The sequence below is a fragment of the Acomys minous genome (assembly GCF_964271855.1).
Source record: "Acomys minous genome assembly, chromosome: 16".
In the NCBI taxonomy this organism is placed as follows: domain Eukaryota; kingdom Metazoa; phylum Chordata; class Mammalia; order Rodentia; family Muridae; genus Acomys; species Acomys minous.
The window spans coordinates 94,443,363-94,468,249 of NC_140498.1; the positions used below are offsets into that span (position 1 = coordinate 94,443,363).

The 24,887-nt window shown below is 52.4% G+C and overlaps 1 protein-coding gene across 5 annotated transcripts; it reads left to right on the forward strand.

Annotated features, from left to right (window-relative positions):
- The first annotated feature begins 2,002 nt into the window (after nucleotides 1–2,002).
- Nucleotides 2,003–24,504, forward strand: USP30 (ubiquitin specific peptidase 30). 5 transcript variants are annotated; one of them, XM_084761423.1, is made up of 14 exons: nucleotides 2,006–2,245; nucleotides 3,600–3,786; nucleotides 4,426–4,535; nucleotides 5,472–5,654; nucleotides 7,343–7,446; nucleotides 9,542–9,640; nucleotides 10,550–10,595; nucleotides 12,292–12,386; nucleotides 18,694–18,753; nucleotides 19,309–19,395; nucleotides 20,697–20,777; nucleotides 20,854–21,097; nucleotides 21,705–21,825; nucleotides 22,548–24,504. In XM_084761423.1, exons 3-14 carry the CDS (start codon nucleotides 4,436–4,438, stop codon nucleotides 22,810–22,812), a joined length of 1,485 nt encoding a protein of 494 aa, XP_084617549.1. In that variant the 5' UTR covers nucleotides 2,006–2,245; nucleotides 3,600–3,786; nucleotides 4,426–4,435; the 3' UTR covers nucleotides 22,813–24,504. The 5 variants fall into 5 exon arrangements, with proteins under 5 accessions (XP_084617546.1, XP_084617545.1, XP_084617549.1 ...); XM_084761420.1 differs by lacking the exon at nucleotides 3,600–3,786 and having other exon boundaries at nucleotides 2,003–2,245; nucleotides 10,553–10,595; XM_084761419.1 differs by lacking the exon at nucleotides 3,600–3,786 and having other exon boundaries at nucleotides 2,005–2,245.
- Nucleotides 24,505–24,887: the final 383 nt, after the last annotated feature.

A 24,887-nucleotide genomic window follows, 5' to 3' on the forward strand; every position in this document is an offset into this window, starting at 1 on the left:
TGTATATATGTATGCACGTGTGTATATGTATACATGTGCATATGTATGCATGCATGCATGTATATGTATGTATATATGTCATGTTGCTGTTACTTTAAAAGTAGGGTCTAATAAATGTTTATTATTAGCCCTATAATTATTATGGCAGTATTTTCCAACCCACTATCAATCAATAAAAACACAGATACCTGTTATATTTTAAATTTGCCTTGCTTCAGCTGGGGCAGGGCAGATATTAATCCCCTAAACTATCTTCCATATCTCCCCCATCCCATGCCATCTGCTTCTAATAATTTCTATTGAGCTACCTCCCATCCATAATCCCAAATACTTGCTAATGTTCTTCATCTGGGCCAAGTCCTCCATCCACGCCAGCCATGCGCTTCTTTCTCCGCCTCACACATGGCTGCAACCGCCTTCCTTCCCCTTCTCTCTCCAGCACCATCTCCTTCCCAAGATCCTTCACTCCCCCAGTAATTGGCATCAGAATACATCAGACCAACCTCCAACAGATATGCAATGCAAACATTTGCCAGTAGCGCCTTCGCAAAGATGGAGTCAAACACTGTCAAGTTACTGTGTGACCGTGGTAATTAGCCACCTAGAATCATCTGGGAAGAGCGTCTCAGTGGGAACTGTCTACATTAGCTGCCTGTGTGTCTTTATTTTTATTCTTCTTCTTTTTTTTTTTAGACAGGGTTTCTCTGTGTAGGCCTGGTTGTCCTGGGACTCCCTCTGTAGACCAGGCTGGCCTCGAACTCACAGAGATCTGCCTGCCTCTGCCTCCTGAGTCCCGGGATTAAACGCGTAGGCCACCACCACCCTTGTGCTTCTTATGTAATTCAATTGATACAGACTGGAGAGATGGCTCAGCGGTTAAGGCTGCTCTTCCAGAGGTCCTGAGTTCAATTCCCAGCAACCACATGGTGGCTCACAACTATCTATAATGAGATCTGGTGCCCTCTTCTGGCCTGCAGGTGTACATGCAGGCGTACATGCAGGCAGAGCAATGTATTTACAATAAATAAATCCTTAAGAACTCTCTGACTCCTCTCACGAGAGTACTGGAGACAGCCAACTCACAGCATCAGAAATAGAACGGAAGAGGAGAAGGGACAGCTAACACACAGTACAGTTTTGAGGAGAGAAATGGTATAAAGATCTGCCTCACAGCAACTTGCTCACGCAAGACAGAAATCCAAAAAGTCTATCACTTTTATTTTATGTATGACAGAGAGACCCATCAACTGATAAATATCTGCTTTGTTTCCACATTTTGCTGTTTTGAAAGTGATTCCCCAAACACTTGTGTGGGGCTGTGTAGGACTTTGTATGAACCTAATAGAAACAAATTTCTAAGACATTGCATTTTAGTTTATTGAATTTATTGCATGTTTGTGTGCATTTCGTGCATGTGTCTGTGCATTTGTGTACATGTGTCAGTGCACGTGTGGATGTGTGCATGAGTGTATGTATGTGTTCCCATGTTTGTGTATATGTATATGTGTGTGCATATATGTGTGTGTATGTATGTAGTGTGCATGCATATGCCAGCATGTATGTGTAATCGTGTGTGTGTGTGTGTGTGTGTGTGTGTGTGTGTGTGTTCGTGCACGCACCACAGCTCACTTAGGAAGGGTCAAGACAACTTTGGATTTCTTCTACTTTATGGTCCTAGAAGCACAGCCATCTCGCCAGCCCCACATTTATCTATCTATTTATTTATTTATTTATTTATTCATTCATTCATTCATTCATTTATTCATTCATTCATTTAAAGATGGGACCATCTACTTTTTTAAATTGCCAGTTTAATAATAGCCTTTCCACTAGAAAACATGACCCAACCTCTGTCCTGAGGGCGGAGCGCCCGCATTTGTGAATGAAGCCTGAGCAATTGCGAGCTCTCAGGCTTTCCAAAGGGCTCCACCGCCCCGGGAAGCCTCCCTTAGCAACGAATCAGGCCGCGGTTGCTAAGGGAGAAGGAACCGGGGAGAGGTCGTCCGTCTAGTGTTGCAGTCCGGTAGGGGAAACTTCCGGCCCGTCATCCTGCCTTTCCCCCGCCAGGGCCGGGGTGGCGACCGCGGGTTCCGCCGCTTTAGAAACCTCGCGCACTAGGATCCTCATTCCGCGGCAGCGGGCGCGGGGCGGCGGCGGCCGCGATGCTGAGCTCCCGGGCGCAGGCGGCGAGGACGGCGGCCGACAAGGCCCTCCAGCGCTTCCTGCGCACCGGGGCGGCCGTCAGGTGAGCGAGCGGAGGGCGGCGGGCGCGGGGCCTCCAGGCCTGCGCCGACCCGGCCGAGGCAGAGGCCGCGGCCCAGCGCCGCCTTCTCGTCCCTGCAGCGGCCGCGGCCTGCGAGGCCCCGCAGCCCTATGCGGTGACCCCAGACCCGGGCCCCAGACCCACAGTCTCCCCAGGCCTGTACGCCGCCCTCAGTTTGTCATTCGCCAGCCTCCCATCTCTGCCCTGCTGGGAATTCTCACTCCTGCGTCCCAAACCGCTTGGGTCCCTAAGCTGTCGAAGCCTCTCAGCTGCTAAACTGCCTAACCTGTGACAACTTCAGGCTCCTCGTCGCTGCTAGGACCCCTGCCTGCATCCCAGCCTGTCAGCATCCATCTTCCCAAGGCCTGGGGCCACACCCCCATTGCTCACCCTGTCTGCTGGGACCTGTTGCTTGGCTTGGCTTCCTTGGATACTGGGGCAACGTCTTATCCAACTTGGCAACCCCCAGTGGCTGTCCTATCTGGTGCCCTCATTCTGCCGGTGGGAAATAAGCCTTGACCTGGCTGACCTGAGGGCAGGGCTGGGCAGCTCAGTGTTCGCGTTCCCAGGCTCTCATACCCTCGTGATACCATTCTGCAGAGGAACTAGTCAGTCAGCAGCGTGCCTCAGTTTCCCTCGTTGAGTGTATGCCAGGCAGGTGTGCTGTCACTGGCCGGCTCCTCCAGCAGACTGCTTTTTTTTTTTTTAAGCCAAGTTCTGTGCACATTCTGTGGACTCACTGTGGAAGAACAAAACTGACTCACAAGTCATGATTAGCTGTGATATAGGAGAATGCTGGTCCTTGTCTGACGACTACTGTTGTCACTAGTGACCCTTTTCAGGGGGTGTTTCTTGAGCTGAGATCCATACTCATGCTGTCAGGGTGAGGGATGTAGCTCAGTGGTAGAGCACTCGTCTGTCATGCAGAAGGCCCTAGGTTCAGTCTCTGGTACTGGGTGGGGGGAAAATAACTTTATACAGCCCAAACATTAGGTAAGAATTACCACACATGTGTCCACATACAGCATATTGTGTGGGTACATGTTACACATGTGTGTGGTCTGCCTTACCTGGAGATGTAAAAACTTTGAATGAGATTGTGTTTTGATTTACTGCCGCAGGCTCCTTATTTGTAGTAAAAGGATAATGTGTTGGTGTTCGAGTCAAGCGTGCAATGAAGAAATCTTTCATTTTATGAATATACAGGAAAGCCATTTTTTTTTTTTTTTGGTTTTTCGCAACAGGGTTTCTCTGTGTAGCCTTGGCTGTCCTGGACTCACTTTGTAGACCAGGCTGGCCTCAAACTCACAGCGATCCGCCTGCCTCTGCCTCACAGTGCTGGGATTAAAGGCGTGAGCCACCACCGCCCGGCAAGAAAGCCATGTCTAAAGCCAGCCCTGGCAGCTCTGTCAAGAGTTGAGGGACGAGGACTTTTGAGATCGGAGCCAGCCTGGGCTACAGCGTGAGTTCAAGGCTAGTCCAAATGACTGAGGGAGCCTCCGCCTCAAGAAATAAGTAAAAAAGTAAGAGCGCCTGGGGGCATGGTTCAGGTGTTCAGGTGCCTCTTGCACAAGCAGCAAGTGTGAGAACCTGAGTTGCAGACACCGGAAGCCGTGTAAGCACCGGGTGGCCTGGAGTGTTTCCTACACTGGGCAGGGAGAACGTGGGAGTCTGATTAGCTGTGTCACTGAGCTCTGGGTGTAAGTGAGAGGCCCTGCCTCGAATAAGGTGGAGAGTGACAGCAAGAGCTTCCTCACCCCCAGTTTTTGTCTTAGTGCTTAAGCACCCTGATTTCCAGGACACGTTCTTTTTTTTTCTTTCTTTCTTTCTTTTCAAGATTTATTTATTTATTATATATACAATGTTTTGTCTGAATGTACACCTGCAAGCCAGAAGAGGCCACCAGATTTTATTACAGATGGTTGTGAGCCACCATGTGGTTGCTGGGAACTGAACTCAGGACCTTTGGAAGAGCAGGCGGTGCTCTTAACCCCTGAGCCATCTCTCCAGCCCTCTAGGACACGTTCTTAGTGGTGTATATCACTTTAGGTTTTAAGCTTGCTGGTTGGTGTCTTCTTGGATAAAATGTCATTCTCCCTGCCAGTGTCTGTACCCACCTGCTGCTACAAGACAAATGGCAGTGCACCTCTTTTCTTTTTCAGATATAAAGTCATGAAGAACTGGGGAGTGATAGGTGGGCTTGCTGCGGCCCTTGCAGCAGGAATATATGTTATTTGGGGTCCCATTACAGAAAGGAAGAAACGGAGAAAAGGTAGGAATGCGCCTCTGCATCCCGGTCTTTGGACTTGATGCTGGAGCAAGAGGGTGCCGCGAGTTTGAATCCAGCCCGTGCTGTATAGCCAGCACTAGGCCTGGCAGGGTTACGTGGACACGACCCCATCTCAAGGGGGAGGGAAAAGGCATGCTTTGTAATTATGATCAAGTGGCTCAGTTGTCCGATGGTTTCATTAATGTGTAATTGTATTTCCAGTCCTGCAGCTGACTGATGACATCACAGCAGGGCTTTCTCTGAGAGAAGGGAGGGAAGGAGGGAAGTGGGAGAGGGGAGCGGAGGCCTAGGACAAAATCCGACTGACCCTTGCTAAACAAGGGGACGGTTCCAGAGAGGTTCATTACGGATTTCATAGTAAAGAGTTTCTAAACAAGGCTTGGTTGCACACACTCACGTTAGCACTCAGGAGACTGAGGCAGGAGGCTGGCTCGGAGATTGAGGCCAGCCTGCGCTCTGTGTATTGAGCTCACGAGTTTAGGAAAAGAGGGCATCCCGTGAGCCGGTGCTGCTGTCTCTGCAGACAGACTGAATAGAGCCAGTGTCGTTCTCAGCCACCGTGGGCAGAACAGAAGCATTGTCCCGGCGGCAGTGCAGTTGCCAGCTGTTGTGAGGCACTGTGGTGTAACTGACGGGGAGAGCGTCCAGGGGAGCGTGGGGGTCAGGAAGGAGGCGTGGTTACTGCCCTCGTCCATTTCATATCTGCCGGGTACCTGAAGGGTTTCAGAGAGAACTCAGGACAGAGGCCTGATCTGTGGCACAGTCTGCAGCATTGCCACGTCCAGAGCCCCAGGCTCGCTCAGGAGGAATCCCGACTGAGGGCTCCCGTGCGGAGACTCCGGGTCCCACAAGGGAGAGGAAGGAAGGTCGCCCTCCCTGTGTGACCCACTGTCCTCTGCCTCCCTGCACTCTCCCTAGGGCTTGTGCCTGGCCTTGTCAACCTGGGGAACACCTGCTTCATGAACTCGCTGCTACAGGGCTTGTCTGCCTGCCCCGCTTTCGTCAAGTGGCTGGAAGAGTTTACCACTCAGTACCCCAGGGACCAGCAGGGGCCACACACACACCAGTGCCTGTCCCTGACACTGCTGAACCTCCTGAAAGGTACAGTGGGGACTTGAGGGGCGTGCATCTTCAGTGTCTAGGTGACAGAAGAAAGGCTTAGTAGCCTCTTTGTAGAAAAAGACATTGTGGGGGGAGGGGTCACGCACTAAGAACTCCTCAGGTTCTGGCCACTTCAGACAGCTCAGGTGGGGCTGCAGTGGGGCAGGAGGTAGGCAGTGTCCCCACCCTCCGGAGTCAGAGCCAAAAGTGTGTGAGGGCTCTCACATGCTTGACTGCAAACCAAGAGGATAAAGGGTCTGCCCTGTCATCTGTGCATCAGGGAACCTGAACCCAAGACAGCAGACCCTTCCTTTGTCTCCCACCTGAGCAGCACCGGCCTCCTGCACTGTACTGTGGGGAAAAGCCTCTGTGAGAATGACATCTGCATCTGTGGCCTGGGGCCAGTCTAGGCTCCATATTGGTTGTTTTTGTCTTTTTTTTGAGACAAGGTCTCACTGTGTTGTCCTGGAGTTTACTCTGTAGACCAGGCTGGCGCCTCCGCCTCCTGAGTGCTGCGATTAACGTTGCTCACCAGCACACCCAGGTTAGATTTATTTTATTGCTTTTGTGTTTGTGTGCATCTGTATGTGTATCCTTGGTGGCCACAAGAGGGCGCCAGATCCCTCAGCTGGCGTTACAGGTGGCTCTGGCTCTGAACCCAGGCCTCCTGATAGAGCAACAGGTGCCTTTCACCACTGTGGGCGCTCTAGCCCTAGGGCTGCCTGCTTTGCTAGCAAAGCTTTCTAGATAGTCAGGCTGTGTGTGGGGTTTGCCTGTGGCTGCATCTGCACTTTATGCACAGAGCACAGTATTTTGTCAGCATGCACACCTCCTGTAGGAAAAGGAGCTGACCTTGGTGTAGATAGAGCCGTGGACCCTTAGTGGAGGACCCAACTTTATTTACTGTTATTTCTTTTCCTTCTTTCTTTCTTTTCTTTCTCCATCTTTCTTTCCTCCTCCTCCTCCTCCTCCTCCTCCTCCTCCTCTTCTTCTCTTCTTCTTCTTCTTCCCAAGACTGGGTTTCTCTGTGTAGCCTTGACTGACCTTGACTCACTTTGTAGACCAGGCTGGCCTCACTTTGTAGACCAGGCTGGCCTCGAACTCACAGAGATCCTCCTGCCTCTGCCTCCCGAGTGTGCACTACCACGGCTGGCTTTATTGTTATTCTTATTTGGGACGGGATCTGATTCTGTTAACCAGGATTGGCCCCAAATTCCTGGAGTCAAGAAATCTTTCCACCTCAGCATCCTCCATAGCTAGGACTAAAGCCTGAGCACTATGTCAGGCCAACTTTTGTTTCTGCACCTTTGATCATAAAGCATCCAGCTGCCCCTTCAGCACCTGCTGGTCAGGAGTCTGTAGGTGTCAGCGAAGGTTAAGAAGCCATGCTGAGCTCTGGGGAGAGGCATTCCACACTGGGTGTGGGGTTGGCCTGGTTGTGAGTGCCCTTCTCCCCTGGGAATTATGAATTCAGATCACATTCAGCTGGCAACATGACTCTTTACCAGCGATGGTAATTTGTAGCTTCCTGAAAGGTTAGATTCATTCATCAAATGTGGGGTGTGTCCTTGCTGACTCAGTGTGTAAGGCTGCACAAAGCACCAGGGAGCTGCAGTGTCACCTGGCAGTGCACACAGCATTTCCAGTTGGTTCTTTCACTCTGGCTCAGTTGTCCTTTCTTGTCCCAGCTTTGTCCTGCCAAGAAGTCACTGAGGATGAGGTCTTAGATGCCAGCTGCCTGCTGGATGTCTTGAGAATGTACAGATGGCAGATTTCCTCCTTTGAAGAGCAGGTGAGCACTCCAGACAGCAGGTCGAGCCTGGGGAGTCCTTTTCCCTAGGGACTAGGGGTGGGTGCACATGTGTGCACATGCATGCCTGAGTACATGGACACGTTGCTGGCATCCAGCCCAGGGCCTGGCAGGTACTGTCCTTGCTATAGCCCCTGTTTTTTTGTGACATCTTAGGCAGCCTTGGTGTTGTGTGTGCAGGACCTTGCTGCTGTCCTGATTAGAAAGGACGCACCATTCCAAGTCACTTAGAGGGTAGACGCTGGCATTGGCGTGAGAGACCCTCTTTCAGCTCTTATGCTTGCTTTAAAAACCCATCTTCAGGGTGGCTGACTGTCCCCGACCTCGGGCAGGTGTCCCTCACAGTCACAGGGCTTCGTTCTTGACACTCTCCTTCCCTTTTGCAATTGCACTGTGGTCCACACTCCTGACCACTCTTAGCCAGGGCCACTCCGAGGCTGAGCCAGAAGGGCCGGATGCCTAGCACCTAGGCATGCCTTCCACAGCTGCATCTCTAGGCGGCTGTGGCTGTGCATGCCGTCGCCATCCACACACTGAGGCAGCTCTTCAGAGGCCCGTCCTCACTGAGGCTGGGTGGGGGCAGAGGGACAGCGAAGCTATGGGCAGGGGTGAGGCCCCACCCCTTGATCTTATTTCCTGTTCTTCCCTAGTCTGAAGCCCTGTGCCATGGTGCCAGCATTAAGTGGGTGCTGTGTGTCTTTGCCAGTTGCCTTGCTGGTTGCACTTGTGTGCTAGGATGTGTGTCTGTCTCCATTTTGAACGACCCTCCCCTATGTCACTGAAAGCTGTCTCTCCCTGTGTCTCAGCTGAGACCCTCAGGTCACTTCCCGAGGATACTATAACCTTTCTGAGTCCCATCCTTCCATCAAGGACCCACTTAGCCCAGCCACCTTTGGGACTGTTGCCTGTTGGCTGGTGCACGGCAGTTGATGGGCTGAGGCAGCTACAAAGCGGAGGGAGCCTGTCTGTCTTAGTCTCTTGCCCTTCGAGGCGGGTTGCCCATCTGTCTGCGGCTGGTGTTGCCCGCATCGGCATCATCTCACCATGTAGTTGTCCAGAGCCATGCTGTGTCTAAACCAGGAGCTCAGCCCTTCATTGCGCTACCTGACTGCACCCCCATGACAGCCCTGTAAGGAGTCAGAGACAGATGGGACACCACCTCAGAGACCTTGCCTCTCCGCCTCCACCCTCTTTGCAGCGTTGCCCTTTGCCCCACGTATTCTGTGTTAGCTTGAAGACTGGTTGACACAGGCCACCTGCGCCTACAGAAAGTGCAGCTCAAAGCTGCTTCTCTTTCCTGACAGCTGAGCTGAGCAGTACTGTTGGCTAACGACGCTCCACACTGCCTCTGGGAAAGCCTGCCCAACTGTTAAGCTGCATCTTTAGCCAAAACAACAACAAAACTTTTTTTTAAGTTTTATTTTTATTATTTGTTTGGTGTTTAGCCTGATGTGCAACACATGTGTCCACGGGGACCAGAAGAGGGCCTCAGATCCTCTGAAGCTGGGGTTACAGACAGTCTTGAGCCACCGTGGGGGTGCTGGGTCCTGGTGCTGGTGAACAGCAGTGCTTTTAACCACTGAGCCAGCCCCCAAACAAAATTACAGTGCAATACAGTCAGGCCTCAAGGGGAAGAGACTCTGCCACATGCTGCACTGTGGATGAACCCTGAGGACAGTGTACTCAGTGAAGTGCTTGTTCTGCCATGCACGGTGCCTCAGAAGCAGGACACTAATGTCTGCTTCCATTCAGCTAGCTGTCAGATTACTAGGTGGGTGTCAGCAGCAGGGCGGGGTGTGTCCACTGGGTCTGGAGTCTCAGTTGGGGATGGACGTGGCACTGGTTGCACAGCCATCTGCATGTGCTCAGGGCTGCTGCTGTACACCTGGGAAGGTCAAGGCGGTTAATTCTGTGCTGTGTGCATCTTGCCTGGTTTTTTAAAGTGACCCCACCCCCCAGAGTTGGGTACAGGTCTGTTCCATTTATTGGGCTGGGTCTGTCTGCTGCACATGGTCTGGGCTCCTACCCTGGCCTGGCCTCGTCAGCCTCTCTCACCGGAAGCTTTGTCCTTTGGTAGGATGCTCACGAGTTATTCCATGTCATCACCTCATCGCTGGAAGACGAGCGGGACCGCCAGCCTCGCGTCACACATTTATTCGACGTGCATTCCCTGGAGGTAACGTTGGCAGTGTCAGTCTGCATGTTCAGTAAATATAGGGCACATGAGCCCTCCATGCCCAGGGGCCAGGGGGTTACAAAGCTGCCAGACCTCAGAGTGTGCACCTTTAACCCCAGCACTCAGGAGGCAGAGGCAGGCAGATCAATATGAGTTTGAGGCCAGCCTGGTCTACAAGGCGAGTCCAGGACAGCTATAGCCAACACAGAGAAACCCTGTCTGGAAAAACAAAAAAATCACTCAGGAGGCAGAGGCAGGCAGATCACTGTGAGTTTGAGGCCAGCCTGGTCTACAAAACGAGTCCAGGATAGCCAGGGTGACACAGAGAAACCTTGTCTGGGGGGTGGGGATGGGATTTATTTATCATTTATACAGTATTCCACCTGCAGGCCAGAAGAGGGCACCAGATCTCATGTATAAATGGTTATGAGCCATAATGGTTGCTAGGAATTGAGCTCCGGACCTTTGGAAGAACAGCCAGTGTGCTCTTAAGCTCTGAGCCATCTCTGCAGCCCCAGGGGCAGGCTCTTTAAGAGGATTCATTGCTGCAGCCTGGATTGTGTTTGAGGAGAGAATGGTTTATTTTCCTCTGTTAGTAGAGGAGAGCAAGGACCGCTGCATTCTCTGTGACTGCTCGCCTCCCTGTGACACTGTAATGTTAGGGGTTGGTAAGAGTTGACCTGCAAAGGAGGCATATGCCCCAGAGAGGAGAAGCAGGGGTCTGTGGCCACCATAAAGGAACTTGTGTAGAACCAACCAGAAGGTAGGTCACGCCACCTTCAGAATGGTGGCTGTGGAGATGGTTGGCTTTGATGGTGCAGCCTGCCCGGGAACTGTAAGATTCTCTGTGGGGAGGGCGGCTGAAAGGACAGCAGTCAGGTTTTCAGTATCTCTCTCTTTTCCCTACAGCAGCAGTCAGAAGTGATTCCCAGACAAGTCACCTGCCACACACGAGGTAGTCGGTTTTTATTAATAAAATGTGTATTTTTAAAGAAATGAATGAGAACAAAATGTATTCCTTTTAGATAGGATGACACTGCTCGTGTCTCCTGCTAGCTGTGTCCAGCCAGGCTGTGCTGGACTGCCATGCACCTGCCGAGGGCCTGGTGTGCTCCAGAAACAGCTTTGAATGAGCAGCTCTGTGCACTCCAACCCCAGCCCAACCCAGGCTCCTCCCACCACTTCCTCTCACTCCTAGAATTTTAGTCCCTGGCACAGTCTTAGGTAAACAGAATCTGTCCCTTCCTGCAGCATCAACACTTTGGCCAGCTTTCACGTCCAAGTATCGTATTCTCTTGAGAAGTTCTTGTTTTCTTAAGACCTGCAGTCAGCACAGCCTCTGGGTTGGTGGTCCCAGGCAGCACAGCTTCTCACCTGAGCCTCTCATGGGGTCCTGGGGACAATTAACCCTGTTTCCACCAATGAAAGTTTACAGAAGCCAAGTCTGAGCTCACACCTGTAACCCCACACTTGAGAGGCTGGGCAGGAGGATTAACTCTGTCTTGAAGGCTAGCCAGAGCTACATAGTGAATTTCAGGTCAGCCTGGACTATGACATAAGACCATATTTCTGTTTCTCAAAAAGAGAGGTTGGGTATAGAGGAATGTTAATTTAGAACATGGCTGCTCTGGCAAGAGATCACATCCAAAGATCTTCTAGGTCTGTGTGATCCAGCTGGAATACAAACACGCCTTTAATCCAGAAGACACAGGCAAACAGAACTGAGTTCAAGGTCAGCCTGGTATAGAATGAGTTTCAGGTAAAGAAAAGCTTAGGTCCAAGTGTGGTGGTACAGGCCTTTACTCCTAAACAAAGGTAAAATTAGTTTGTAGAAGGAAGCACTCATGTTTGAAAGTGATGTCTATTGAGTGGCAGAAAAGATGACGAGTCAGAGAAAATCTGACAGAATAGGACGCGCCCAGCTCTCAGGAGAAGAGAGGGAAAAGCGGAGCCACTTAAGGGAGCACCACAAAGAATGAGGGACAGAGGGGCAGGGTTACCAGCAGAGCTTTACGGTGAGAGCAAGCTAGACTCAGGTGAAGACAGACCGAGCCAGACAGTGAGAAGGAGCAGGAGGCTGGAGCAGACTGCTGAGTTAGTTTGAGGCCAAGCGGAGCAATTCAGGGGCCAAGAGAGAAGCCAGATTGAATCAGTCAGGTGGGAGATGAGTTTGAGCCAGAACAGCTTGAACCAGCCAGGCCTCAGATCAAAAAGAACAAAGGGTGAGGTAATTCAGCAGTGAGTCGCAGAGGCTGGAACATTCTAGGCCTAGGGTAGATTGTATGGAGGCTAGAAGCTTCCAGGACTAGGCCTAGGTTAGCAGGAAGAGACAGCCTCCAAGACAACAGCTGAGCCAAGAGAGTTAAGTTCTTGTCTCCTCAGGCTGTTCCCGGAGCCACCCTTGCTTTACGGCACGCCTGTGCCTCCCCCTGCCCTCTCACAGCACGCGCATCTTAGAGCCTGCGTAGCATACTTCACCATGGTCTACTGCCATGGTACCCGCCACAGGCAGAGGCCTTGAGGCCCTTCCGTGAGGATGGAGCCTGGACCGCCCTGTGAGGAACATCTTCCTAAAGGAGGAGTTCCTGCTCTGTGCTGAGGAGGGTGGGTCTCAGGTGATGCGACACGTCAAAAAGTGCTTTGCCTTCCAGGGTCTCCTCACCCCACGTCCAGTCACTGGAAGTCCCAACACCCTTTCCATGGAAGACTTACCAGTAACATGGTGTGCAAGCACTGTGAGCACCAGGTAAGTGGCTGCACGCCCCAGCATTCAGGGAGACCACTCACGTCAGGGTGCGGGGGAGGGCCCAGAGGTGGGCTGGCTGCAGGATCGACAGCACGTCAGTGTCCTTTGACCCTCAAACAGCATCTGCCCCAGAACAGCAGACCTGCCGTCAGAGGAGGCTTTCAGGTCCTGAGTTTGAGACCTGTCTGCCCACGATGGGCACAGCGGATCTCAGGAGGGGGAGGGGCTTTTGCTTTGCATCTGAGGGTTCAACCTTTTCTATGGGAAAATTTCAATACAGTGCAAAGAGACAATTTTACAACTGTTACAGCAGTTTTAGGGCATTTGACACACTGCTGTGCCTCCACCCCCCCAAAAAAGGATACCCCAAAAGCCTGACACATAAGCATCCTCTCCTGAACACCACACAGCCATTCATCTAGTGCTGGTCCTCCTGGGTTACATGGGCTGGACTTTGGGCCTACTCTTTTGTGGTGCCTGAGAGAACACCTCCTGCTGTTTAAAACCCAGTCTGCTGTGTCATGTGCCCTGCAAGTGTTCTTGTCCACTGTCTGTTGAGGGGTGTTTACCTTGCCTACACTTTGGGAGTTTTGTGTGGTGGTGTTCTTAAGTGAGTGAGTGTGCCTCAGAGCTGGCAGCTGCCATGTGTGCAGACCCGGATTCACCCTTTTGAGGAGCTTCCAGATGGCTCTCCAGAGCAGCTGCACCATCCCAGTGGGTGCCCAAGGCCTTACCAGCATTGTCCATGTGGGCGCCCAAGGCCTCCCAAGCACTGTCCATGTGGGCGCCCAAGGCCTTACCAGCACTGTCCATGTGGGCGCCCAAGGCCTCCCAAGCACTGTCCATGTGGGCGCCCAAGGCCTCGCCAGCACTGTCCGTGTGGGCGCCCAAGGCCTCGCCAGCACTGTCTGTGTGGGCGCCCAAGGCCTCGCCAGCACTCTCTGTCTGACCCCTTGACGACAGCCTCCCTTGCAGCCATAGAGAATCCCTCGCTGTGGAATTCCGCCAGCCTGGGTATACGTAACATGCAGAATTCACACAGCTTTGCAGGATGCTGGGCGATGGCTGTGGAGAATCTGACTCCTACAGTCAAGCAGCCATCTCCTGAGTAACACCTCAGTGTGAACGATGACAACTCCCTCAGGTCCCCTCAGCAAGTGTCAAGTGTGCTCTGTTAACTACAATCACCATGCTGTCTGCCAGACCCCTGGAGGTCTGGGCCAGTGTCTCCCCGTCCTGCCGTCCACCTGGACAGTCACCGTCTAGTCTCTGTAACTCTGTCATTAGAGAGGTCATATGGGAGTTACTGTTTGGAGGACGCCTCCCCGCTCACCCGAGTGGTGAGAATGGATAGCACTGCCTTCTTTTTGCTGGGAGAGTAAGTGCCCATCGAGTACAGGTTGTGATGCCCAGATCTCGAGACCCCTAAAAGTCCACCAAGAGTTGAAACCGCTGTAATTGCAAGAGGAATCTTTAATTTCAGCTTGAGCTGGGCCGTGACCAACACCAATTCAATAGTATTGAGAAGCGAATCCTGGGATGTTGGTTTGGGGGTTTTTTGTTTGTTTGTTTGCTTGTTTGCTTCAAAATAGGGTTTCTCTGTGTAGCCCTGGCTGTCCTGGACTTGCTTTTGTAGACCAGGCTGGCCTTGAACTCACAGCGATCCGCCTGCCTCTGCCTCCCGAGTGCTGGGATTAAAGGCGTGCGCCACCACTCTCACCTAGTCTAAGTCCTTTCCTCCCAACGCCCCTAGAGCAGGGGAGCTCCAGCCTGGCAGTCACTATTGGTTGAGCAACATAAGGAGGCCTAATGTCTAAAGGCTGCAGAAACAGGCGCCAAGGCCACCATGGCTTCGCTCTCTTGTTCTCTTTGTTCATTGCCTTGTCCAGGGAAGTGTCTAGTTTCTAAGTAACCCTATCTCTGGTGGGCAGGAAGGAACATGGCCATAAAACTGGGTCCCTTAGCAACTCTTATCTTCCGGTCAGTCACTAGGCAACGCTCTCTCTGTGGGGCTCTTCTTTGCAGCTGTGAGCCCAAATCTCCTAACCTTTTTTACCTGTGTTCTTACCTTTTAAGTCTGTCTCTTCAAGGAGAAAGAGATGGACACTGAGGCCTGTCATGGTTCCGGCCCCAGCTATGTGGCCTTTGGCTGTAGTTCCTGTGACCATCCGAGAGGGTTGCTCGGGAACGGCATCATGTTAGCTCAGGAGGGAGTGCAGCCCTGGCTACTCCCTGGGTCTGCCTAACTGCCTCTTACTCTGAGGGCTTAGCCATTTTAAAAAGTCTTTTAGGCCTCTCAAGATGTGCGTGTGTCCACGCACGTGTCTGCATGTTTCTTTTACCCTGTCCTCAAGTGGACATTGAGCTTGCTTCTGTGTCTTGGTGTTGTGCGGGCTGCTGTGAGCGTGGAGCCGCAGGTGTCTCTGATGTCCTGAGCTCATCCCCTCCCAGGCCACACCCCAAAAGAGATGGAATGAGTCATACCATAATTCTGGTGGCCATCTGGTTGGCTGGTTGATTTGAGACAGGCTGTCACAGCTGTAGCCCAAGCTGCCCTACAATTGTAGCCCAGGTTGGCCAGAAGCTCTTACTCTTTCTGCCTTTAGCATCCCAAGGACTGGAATCACAGGTGCCATTTTGAAGCCTCTCCATTTTGTTTTCCACGGTGACTGCCCCAGTTTGGGTTCTTACCACAACGTAGCAAGGGTCCTTTTTTCCATCTTTTTGCTGACATATTCTGTCGTGTGTGGAGGCCAAGTATGAGCCTCGAGGGCCATTTGTCAGGAGCCGTCTCCATTGCTTCTGGAGACATGGTCTCCCTCTGTCTAGAATTTACCAAGTAGGCTCGGGCTGGCTGACCAGTGAGCCCTGAGACTCTGCCTGGCTCCACCTTCCCAGTGTTGGCATCACAAGTGTGTGCCACCGTGCCTGGGGAGTAGCCTCAGGCCCCTCCTGCTCGCAAGGTGAGCACTGGAGCCCTGAGCCGTGTGCGGGCACCTGCTTCTCCTCTGTGATTCAGTAGCGTCTCCCTGACGGCTGCTTGGCAGCGTCAGAGTCTTACTGGAAATGGTTTCTTTGACCACCTGCTTTCCTCCCTTCTGTCCTCTCTCTCTCCCTCCCTCCCTCCCTTCTGTCCTCCTTCCCTCCCTTCCTCTATCTCCTTCCCTCCCTCCCCCACTCTCTCCCTCCCTCCATCCTGCTCACTTGCCTGCCTTTTTTTTTTGTCTTCCCCCTACCTCCCACCTCCTTTTTTTGTCCCTTTTATGTGCTTGAGTGTTTGACGAGTCATGTACAAATGTGTGGCAGGGGCCTGCAGAACCCGGCTTGCCCTGGAGCAGGAGTTTTGGACACTTGTGAGTCACCGTGTGGGTGCCGGGAGCTAAACTTGGCTCCTGTTCAAGAACAACTAGTGCTCTTAACCACTGAGCCATCCTCCACCCCCTTTCTTGTCTTTCCTTCTCTTTTCTTCCCTCCTTCTCTCCCTCCCTCCTTTCTTTCCCCTTTTTGTTGTTTTTGGAGCAGGGTCTGACCTCTGAAGTGCTCCTCCCGCCTCTAGAGGAGGCCTCCCCATGTGGGCACGCCCACCACACCTGGCTGCTTGGTTTTTTGGTTTTGATTTTTTAAGACAGAGTTTCTCTGTGTAGCCTTGACTGTTCTGGACTCACTCTGTAGACCAGGCTGGCCTCGAACTCAGAGATCGGCCTGCCTCCACCTCCCGAGTGCTGTGATTAAAGGTGTGCGCCACCACTACCCAGCTGGCTGCTTGGTTTTTGTTTGTTTGTTTTTGAGGCAGGGTTTCTCTGTGTAGCCTTGGCTGTCCTGGACTCACTTTGTAGACCAGGCTGGCCTCGAACTCACAGCGATCCGCCTGCCTCTGCCTCCTGAGTGCTGAGATTAAAGGTGTGCACCACCACCGCCTGGCCAGCTGCTTGGCTTTTAATGTTACTTGTTTTAGTTGGGGGGGGGGTATTGCTGATATGTGGGCTCCTTGTATATTTTGGATCTGAGCCTCATCAGGTGTCTGGTTTGCAAATTTGACTCTTACTTTCTTTGCTGTCTTGTTTTGATTGGCATCACCCGTGACTAACATGTTAATTCTTCTGAAAAGTCAGGTTCATGTAGCTCCTTGATGCGTCTTGCCTACTCATCTTCGACTTGTCCTTGCATTTATTTATAGTTTGAAGCTGTTGCAAGTGGAATTAGGAATGTTGTATTTTCTGATTGTCACCAGTACGTAGAATTGTAGTTGTTTGTTTATCCATTTTATTATATCTTGAGATCTTATTTTTAAAAGTTTTTTTTAAAGATATGGTTTCTCTGTGTAGCCCTGGCTGTCCTGGACTCACTTTGTAGACCAGGCTGGCCTCGAACTCACAGAGATTCACCTGCCTCTGCCTCCTGAGTGCTGGGGTTAAAGGTGTGCACCACCATGCCCGGCTTAAAATATGTTTATTTTATTATTTTATTTCATAGTGCTGGGGACTGAGCCCAGGGTGAGCCCTTGTGGTTGCAAGGCAAGCTCTGCCCCTGTGCACACCCTCAGCTCTGGAGTCTGGTTGTGGACGCTTCACAGTGGCTGACCGTGTCTGGGGTGGTGGTTCTCTTGGCCTCAGCTGCAGCTCGTTGCAGCTTGTGTGTTCTCTTCACCTCGTGTCTGGCGCGGCCTCCAGAGCTGAGGAAGGTGGGGAAGGCCACTGTGTCTTCTTTCCATTTCAAATCTAGGAAACAAGTGACTGCTGTTCCTAAGGATGAAACCATCTCAGTGTTGTTACCCTGTGTTGTTACGTGGAGTGCTCCTTTCCAGTCCCTGTTGAGGGAGTGTGTGCACATGGGTATATGCATGTGGATGCCAGAGGGCAGGCCAGCTGGCTAGCCTCTTCAGTTGTCCTGACACTGTGCTTTGGCTCGACTTGGCCATCGCCAGACCACAGGGACAGTCTCTCCTGCGCCCAGCTGGGACCACAGGTGTCTGTCCTGCTCCCCAGCTTGGACAACAGGTGTCTTTCCTGCTCTCAGCTGGGACCACAGGTGTCTCTCCTGCCACACCCAGTGGGGAAAGCACTGGTCACCAATCCTGACAACCTAAGCTTGATCCCTGGAACCTACACGGTGGAGGGCGAAAATTTGACTCCCACAGGCACTCTGACCAGTGCATGCAAACCTTGCACACACTCACAAACACATGGGCACACACACACAGTGTAAAGTTTTCCTCTCCTTCCTTTCCAGAAACTTTTCTACTAAGATTCTCTGTCTGTTGCCTTGTGGAGCTTCTCTGTGCCCTGAGAATGCTTAGAGCAAATCTGTGCAGCACTTCTGTGCCAGCTTCACACTGAGTCTGACTTCTCACTGGTTTCTGGTTTCTTTTCCCCTGTGTCACTAGGTGCTAAGGAAATAAATTTTGCAGGTAGAGTGCACACACTATCATAACTGTATGGAGATGGGCCTTGGGATCAGAAGTCAAGGCCAGTTTCAGATACATAGTGAGTTCAAGGCCAACTGGGCACTATATGAGACCCACAAAGACCACGCACGTGTGTACACATGCATAAATGCACGCGCGCGCACGCACGCACACACACACGCACACACACAGAAAAGAAAATGGTTTTGCTCTGACAGGTGTTAATTTGGCTCAGATCCCGAGCTCTCCCTTTTCCTCAGACAGCAAAAGCCCTGCTCTGCTTTACTTCCAGCCACACGTCTGCCAGGACCCTCGAGGTCCCCTGTAGCTGTGTGGATCAGTGGGCAGCTGTGGGATAGGCGGGTGTCCACAGAGTCTAGGCCTCATCCTCTCTGTAATAGCCTTGTCTGTCTGTCTGCCAGCCCTGTCTGCTGTCTTCTGACGTCTCCGTCCTGAGCTGTGCACAGTAGGTGCAGACCTCACCAGAAGCCATCTCTAGCCATCCAAATATTCCTGCTTTTAGGGCTTTTCCAGGGGTGACAGGTCTGAGCTACCACATCACCTCACACAGTGATGCTTCCTAACACAGCGTGGACATCTGTGCAGAAGCTTACGTGTTCCTCTGCGTCACACCACCAACACCATAACTGTCCAATGGCTCCTGAGGCCTCAGTGACTCCTGGATTTGGTGCTTTCAGTGGCACTGATGGAAATCCTGGCAGTTGGTGCCAGTTGCTCAGGATATTAAAAAGCCAAGTTTCTGGGCCGGACTGTTTCCATGCCACTGTTTACTGTTGTCGTGCACTTTGCTCTCCTGTGCTAACATCTGGCTGTGAACACTAAGGCACTTCACCTTTGAGTCTAACTAAGCTCTCTGTGGATTTTCTGCAATATTTGTTTCAGAGTCCTGTTCGATTTGACACCTTTGACAGCCTCTCCCTCAGCATCCCAGCTGCCACTTGGGTATGTACTGACCTGCGCCTCATTTGGGTCTATTCCGACAGCTTTGAGGCACTCCATGTGGCCCAGGTACTAAGTACCATTCAGACATGTGGCAGGCTAGGCCGTTTTAGCTCTAATTTAAGGGCCTGGTTGTGGGAGACAGAAAGTGACACTTGGTCTCATTGAAAACACATTGGTATTTTGGATACTAGTGCATTGTGCACACATTTCAAACTCTCAGGTTACAGCTCTGTGCACAGTTGCACATGCCCTCCACCCCTCCCTGAGCCTGTGCAGTGCCCCCCCACCTGTGCACAGTCCCCCCTGACCTGTGCACAGTTTTCCCCACCCAGCCTGTACACAGTCATCCCCCCACCTGTGCACTGTCCCCCTCCCAGACTGTGCATGCCTCCCCCCACCTGTGCACAGTTCCCGCCTGAGCCTGTAGCAGCAGCAGAGTGGTGGGTGGAGCCTGATACCTGCATACTCCAAACAGCACCGTGGGAGGTGCCTGCCTGCTAATGATTTCAGCACAGCTCTCCTATGAACTGCTCTAAATGCCTACTCCTGCTCTAGGGGCACCCACTGACCCTGGACCACTGCCTTCATCACTTCATCTCATCTGAGTCGGTGCGAGACGTTGTGTGTGACAACTGTACAAAGGTGCGCATCACACAGGGGCTCCTTCCACCTGGCAGCAGCCACTGCCATCCCGGCCATGGCTTGCAGAGTGGCTGCCTATGACTTTGTCTCCCAGATAAGTTTTGTTTTGTCCACAGTATTTACAGGGAAAACCCAAAGCTTTGTGCATAGAGCTGAGGCATGCCCACTCCAGTGTGTGCTGCCTTCCTTCCCGTCTGTCCACCTTTTCACTGTGCCAAACTTCCTTCTGAATCCAGAGGAAAAGCTGTATGGACTTCTGGGGGTGACTCCACCCAGCATCCAGGCAACAGAGCCGGCTTCCTCCGAGCGTCCTGCCCAGGCTGCAGGCAGCCCTACTGCAGAGCATCCTCTTTCCCAGCGATTACTCTGTTTACATCATCTCTTGGGCTGGGGGTGGGCCTCCTGAGTTCTGGTGACCTTCCTGGGCTTGGCACACACTTGTGAGTTTCCGGGGCCCCAGCAGCTTCCTGCACACTTCCTGCACACTCCTGAAGGAAGCTTTGCCCTGCGGGAAGTGGAACCTTGGTGGTTGCTGAGCAGCACAGGGCGGGAAAGATGCTGCTCACGGCGCCTCTGGTGTCCGTGTACAGATCTGACTGCTGCTCCACCTCCTGCCCCAGTCAGTTCCAAGGACCCTAGCTACTGAGGCTCTCTCAAGCAGCGAGGTCCAAGACGTCCATAATTGTCCCCAGAGGCTCCTCAAGTGGCTCCTGAGTGAAGCATACAGGCTTGAGAGGAAGCGGAGGGCCTGGGGACTCCACGTAGAATTGGTGTTTTGATTTATTTACGTATTTCTGCCTTCGTGTGTGCACGTGTATGCGTGTGCGTGCGTGTGTGTGTGTGTGCGCGTGCGTGCGTGCATGCGTGCGTGCGTGCGTGCGTGCGTGCGTGTGTGTGTGTGTGTGTGTGTGCATGTGTGTGTCTGCGCGCGCACGCATGCATCCATGTGAGTGCCTGGTGTCTATAGAACTCAGAAGAGAGAATTGAACCCCCTGGAACTGAAGTTATAGAGGGTTGTGAGGAATCCATGTAGGTGCTCAGAACCAAACCTGGCTCCTCCGGGAGAGCCACGAGCTCTCTGAAGTGCTGAGGCGAGCGCTCTGTCCGTCTCTCCACAGAAGCCTTGAAGCCTTTACAATCTGGCATGTCAGTATTGGTTTTTCACTGTCTTCCCTCCATGGTTCCTGTCATTTACTGACTGAGAGGAGTCTGTGAGGACGGAGCTCATGTCAGCAGGAGCTGCAGGCTCGGGAGGTGTCTGCTCTGCGATCCCAAAGACATACGCTCTTGCTTTATTGCAGATTGAGGCAAAAGCAACCGTGAACGGGGAGAAGGTGGAACACCAAAGGACCACTTTCGTTAAGCAGTTGAAACTAGGGAAGGTGAGTCCACCTGTGCATGCGGCCCGCTCTGCTTGCGGGGAGAAGAGGGATTCTGTCAGCTTCTGAAACGCCGTAGCTCTTTCCTTCCCTCTGCCCACAGCTGCCCCAGTGCCTCTGCATCCACCTGCAGCGCCTCAGCTGGTCCAGCCACGGCACACCCTTGAAGCGGCATGAGCACGTGCAGTTTAACGAGTTCCTGATGATGGACGTGTATAAGTACCGCCTCCTGGGCCACAAACCCACTCAGCATGGCCCCAAGGCCCCCGAGAGCCTAGGGCCCGCCCTGGACCTGCAGGGCGCACACACAGCCCCAAAGCCAGGTGTGTGCTGTGGGACTCCGCACAGAGGATTTGCCATCCCCACTGCAGCTCTTGTGACAGGCACGCTGCCAGTGCCGTGGTTGGTTAACTTCAAAGCAGCAGGATTGGGGTGGAGGGGACGGGCCTGGGGCTCCTGTGTGCACTGGGGTTGGGGCGAAGACCTCACTTGTAGGCAAGTGCTCCCCCTGAGCTGTGGCCCGGCCAAAGAGCTAAGCTTGCATAGTAATGAGCCTTGTAGCCTTTAAAGTACTGCAGGGCCATAGTGCCTTGTAGGGAAAAGCACTCTCACGCGAAGATAGAAGGGAAGACAGACTGCACAGGGTGCTCCCTCACCGCCCCACATTTGCTGGGAGTGTGCATACATGCAGTAATAGTAGTGCATTTCAAAACCGTGAGGCATAAATAAAATTAAAACAGATGGAAAGGCACAGGGAGACAGTGTGGGCCATCTTGCTTTGACCTTTTGACTTTTGACCTTTATCAGCATTTCAGAACCAGCTTGGGCTGCATTGCATAATCTTGTCTGCAACTAAACAAAAGCCAAACCCAATTGTTTGCACAGGTCAGCTGCCCATCTCTACGGAACTCAGGTCCTTTTCTCTTACAGGTCTGAGTCAGCCAGGGCCCCCCAAGACACAGATTTTTATGAATGGCGCCTGCTCCCCATCTTTGTTGCCAGCCCTGCCTTCGCCTGTGGCCTTCCCACTGCCAGTGGTTCCTGACTACAGGTGAGGAGACGGCTGCTGAAGAGCCCACTGTCCATTTGCTGTAGCCCAGCTGTGCCCAGGGCCCAAAAAAGGCTGCCTACCTAACCACATGGAAGCGTGGCGTCATTCCCTCTTTCTTTGTGACATGGGTGGTCACTCTGTTCTCCACTTGGAAACGTGGTGTCATTCCCTCTTTCTTTGTGACATGGGTGGTCACTCTGTTTTCCACATGGAAATAATTTTAAAGTAAAACTTATGGAAGTGTATGAAATTCACGTGTGAATGTGTGTGTGCACGTGTGTAAAGTTCGAGGAGAACTGTTTGCTGGAATTCCAGCGACACAACTACTGCAGGCGTAGCTATCCCTGTTAGAACATGTGTCACCCTCAGTGCATGTCCTCTTGTGCTTCAAGTGTGGAGCTGTTATGGTTATTGGTTGGTTGGTTGGTTTGTTTTGGTTTTTCGAGACAGAGTTTCTCTTGTAGTCCTGGCTGTCCTGGACTCACTTTGTAGACCAGGCTAGGCTTGAATTTAGAGATTCGCCTGCCTCTGCCTCCCAAGTGCTGGGATTAAAGGTGTGCGTCACCACACCCTGCTGTATGTAGTTGTATTTAACAGCTACTTGTTATGTGCACTGTCACACTCACCTCCTGTAGTGTATGTAACGCACAAGGTGTTTAGCTTTGCCTTAGCCTACAAGGGCTGGTTCTGTCATAACTAACTGGTACTTTTCCACCCATCAGCTCCTCCACATACCTCTTCCGCTTGATGGCAGTCGTCGTCCACCATGGAGACATGCACTCTGGACACTTTGTCACTTACAGACGGTCACCACCTTCAGCCAAGAACCCTCTCTCAACCAGCAACCAGTGGCTGTGGATTTCTGACGACACCGTCCGCAAGGCCAGCCTGCAGGAGGTGCTGTCCTCTAGAGCCTACCTGCTGTTCTATGAGCGAGTTCTGACCAGGGTGCAGCAGCAGGGGCGGGGGTGCAGGTCAGAGGAGTGATGGCCAGCCCAGGCCAGGGCCCAAGGTGAGGTCCGCACAGCCAGCGTAAAGCAGAGGCATGCCGTGAGTGCACGCGCAAGCCAGCCCCTCTTGAGCCCCTCGGCCGTCTGTGTGCTCTGAGAGCAGGCTCCGCACGGGAGCCAGTCCATGCAGCACTGCCAGGGCGTACAGATGGTGTCCTCGCCGGAGGGGCATTCGCTGTGTCTGCAGCATCCTATTTGACACGGGTGACCAATCCACCTTCTCTATACTGTAATAGGCCAGGTGTTCTGAGAGTGGTCGCCTGTGTCCAATCCCCTGACAGTTCAGCATAGAATAGCATTGACAAGAATTAGCGAACTTACTAAAGGCAACAATTCAGAAGAAAAAGTGCCTTTCACTTCCGGTTGTGAGAACAGGCATGGCCTAGGACCACAGGCGGCACGGTGTTGGGAAAGCCTGGTCCTTCCAAGCTCCTCAGAGTTGAGAAGACCAATTCAAGGATGTCTGAAACAGCATGGTGGCTCATGCCTGGAATCCCAGCTCTTAGACACAGAGGCAGGAGGATCACTGCAAATTCCAGGCCAGCCTGTGCTACGTAATAATACCTTGTGTCCTCCTAAAAGCCTCAAGAACACCTCCCCACCTTTAAGTATGCCTTTTGTAATCTTCAGTTCTCTGTATGGTCAAGCCCACCCTAGAAAAGAGGCAGTTAACTCTTCTAACGCTGTGGCACCCGCGCTGCCTGCTCATCTGCCCTAAGATGGGGCTCCGTGTTACTGGTTGCCCACGACAGAGTTTATAGGCAAGACCTGGGCCAGGTACCTGAGAGCTGGGCTAGGAAGAGAGGCACCGGCCCAGGGCTGCAGACTCCAGACCTTGCTTTTCAGTCAGAGCCACAGTGACGGGGAAAGCAGCGTGATGCCACAGCAGAACTGTAGTTGATACATCCTGTGGGTTGGCTTCAGGACCATGTATTCTCAGTGTGTGTGCCCGTCTCCAGTAACCTTGTAAAGCAGAGGGCACACTGGGCCTCTTCCTCCCTTCCCAGACCAGTCTCATCAACAATCAGGGAGGAGGAGTCTGGATGGCACAGTGGTACCTATGTGTTAGCTAAGTTTGTAATAATAAAAAATACCAAACGCAAACTCTCATCTAAGATTTGGAACCAGCCCTATCCAGGGTCAGTGGGGTAAGGCCAAGGACGTGTTTCCTCTGCTGGGGTTCGGTGGCAGACATTCCAAATGGGCCTCAGTGTCGCTATGAGATGAGGTCTAACTGCATGCTGAGAACTCGAGACCTGTATGCCACGGCTCCCGCAAGGGGGCAGCAAAGGCGGCCCTGCAGACCTGGCTTTCGGGTGGAGGAGGCACTTGTGACCTCAGAGCACTTTGCAGGGCCACGGGCACATCGTCAGTCCTGCCACTCATCCTGAGGTCATCTGGGGAAGAGAGGTGGCTGACAGGACACGTGTGGGATGCTGGTCAGAGGCCAGGAGTGAGCCACAGCTAGATTGTGCTGGGCGCCATGTTTGTCCTCATTTGTAAATTATTAGACATTAGGTAGTGTAGCTTTAAGTTATTCACGGGAGGCAGCTTCTTCCCGGGAAGCCCAAGTCCAGCTAGTGCGTATGCCGTGGGCTGCTGAGTGGATCTGCTGAAGCACTTTTTTATCTGCTGTGTACTGTAGCAATAAAGATGGTTTGCTAGAAAACACCTGGTGGTGGGCTTTAGTCTCTTCAACAGGGTGCTGTTGCAGCAGGCTCCCCGTGAGCACGTGACCAGTCCTCCGCCTCTGCCTCCTGAATGCTGCAGCTGAAGACTGGTGCCCACAGCTGTTCTTTTATTGTGGATGCTACACGGCACCCTCCTCCTGAACTGAGTGCTGACTAGGTTTTTATTAAACTTCTGGTGTATTCTGTGGGTAAAGCAAACACCAACACTTTCAAACAAAAAGAAAACACAAAGTACTGATTATTAAAAGTAGGTGTAGGGGCTGGACAGATGTCTCAGCAGTTGGCACTGCTCTTCAGAGGACTGCATTTGGGTCCCAGCACCTGTGTCAGCACCAGGTGATCTCACACCCTCTGCTGGCCT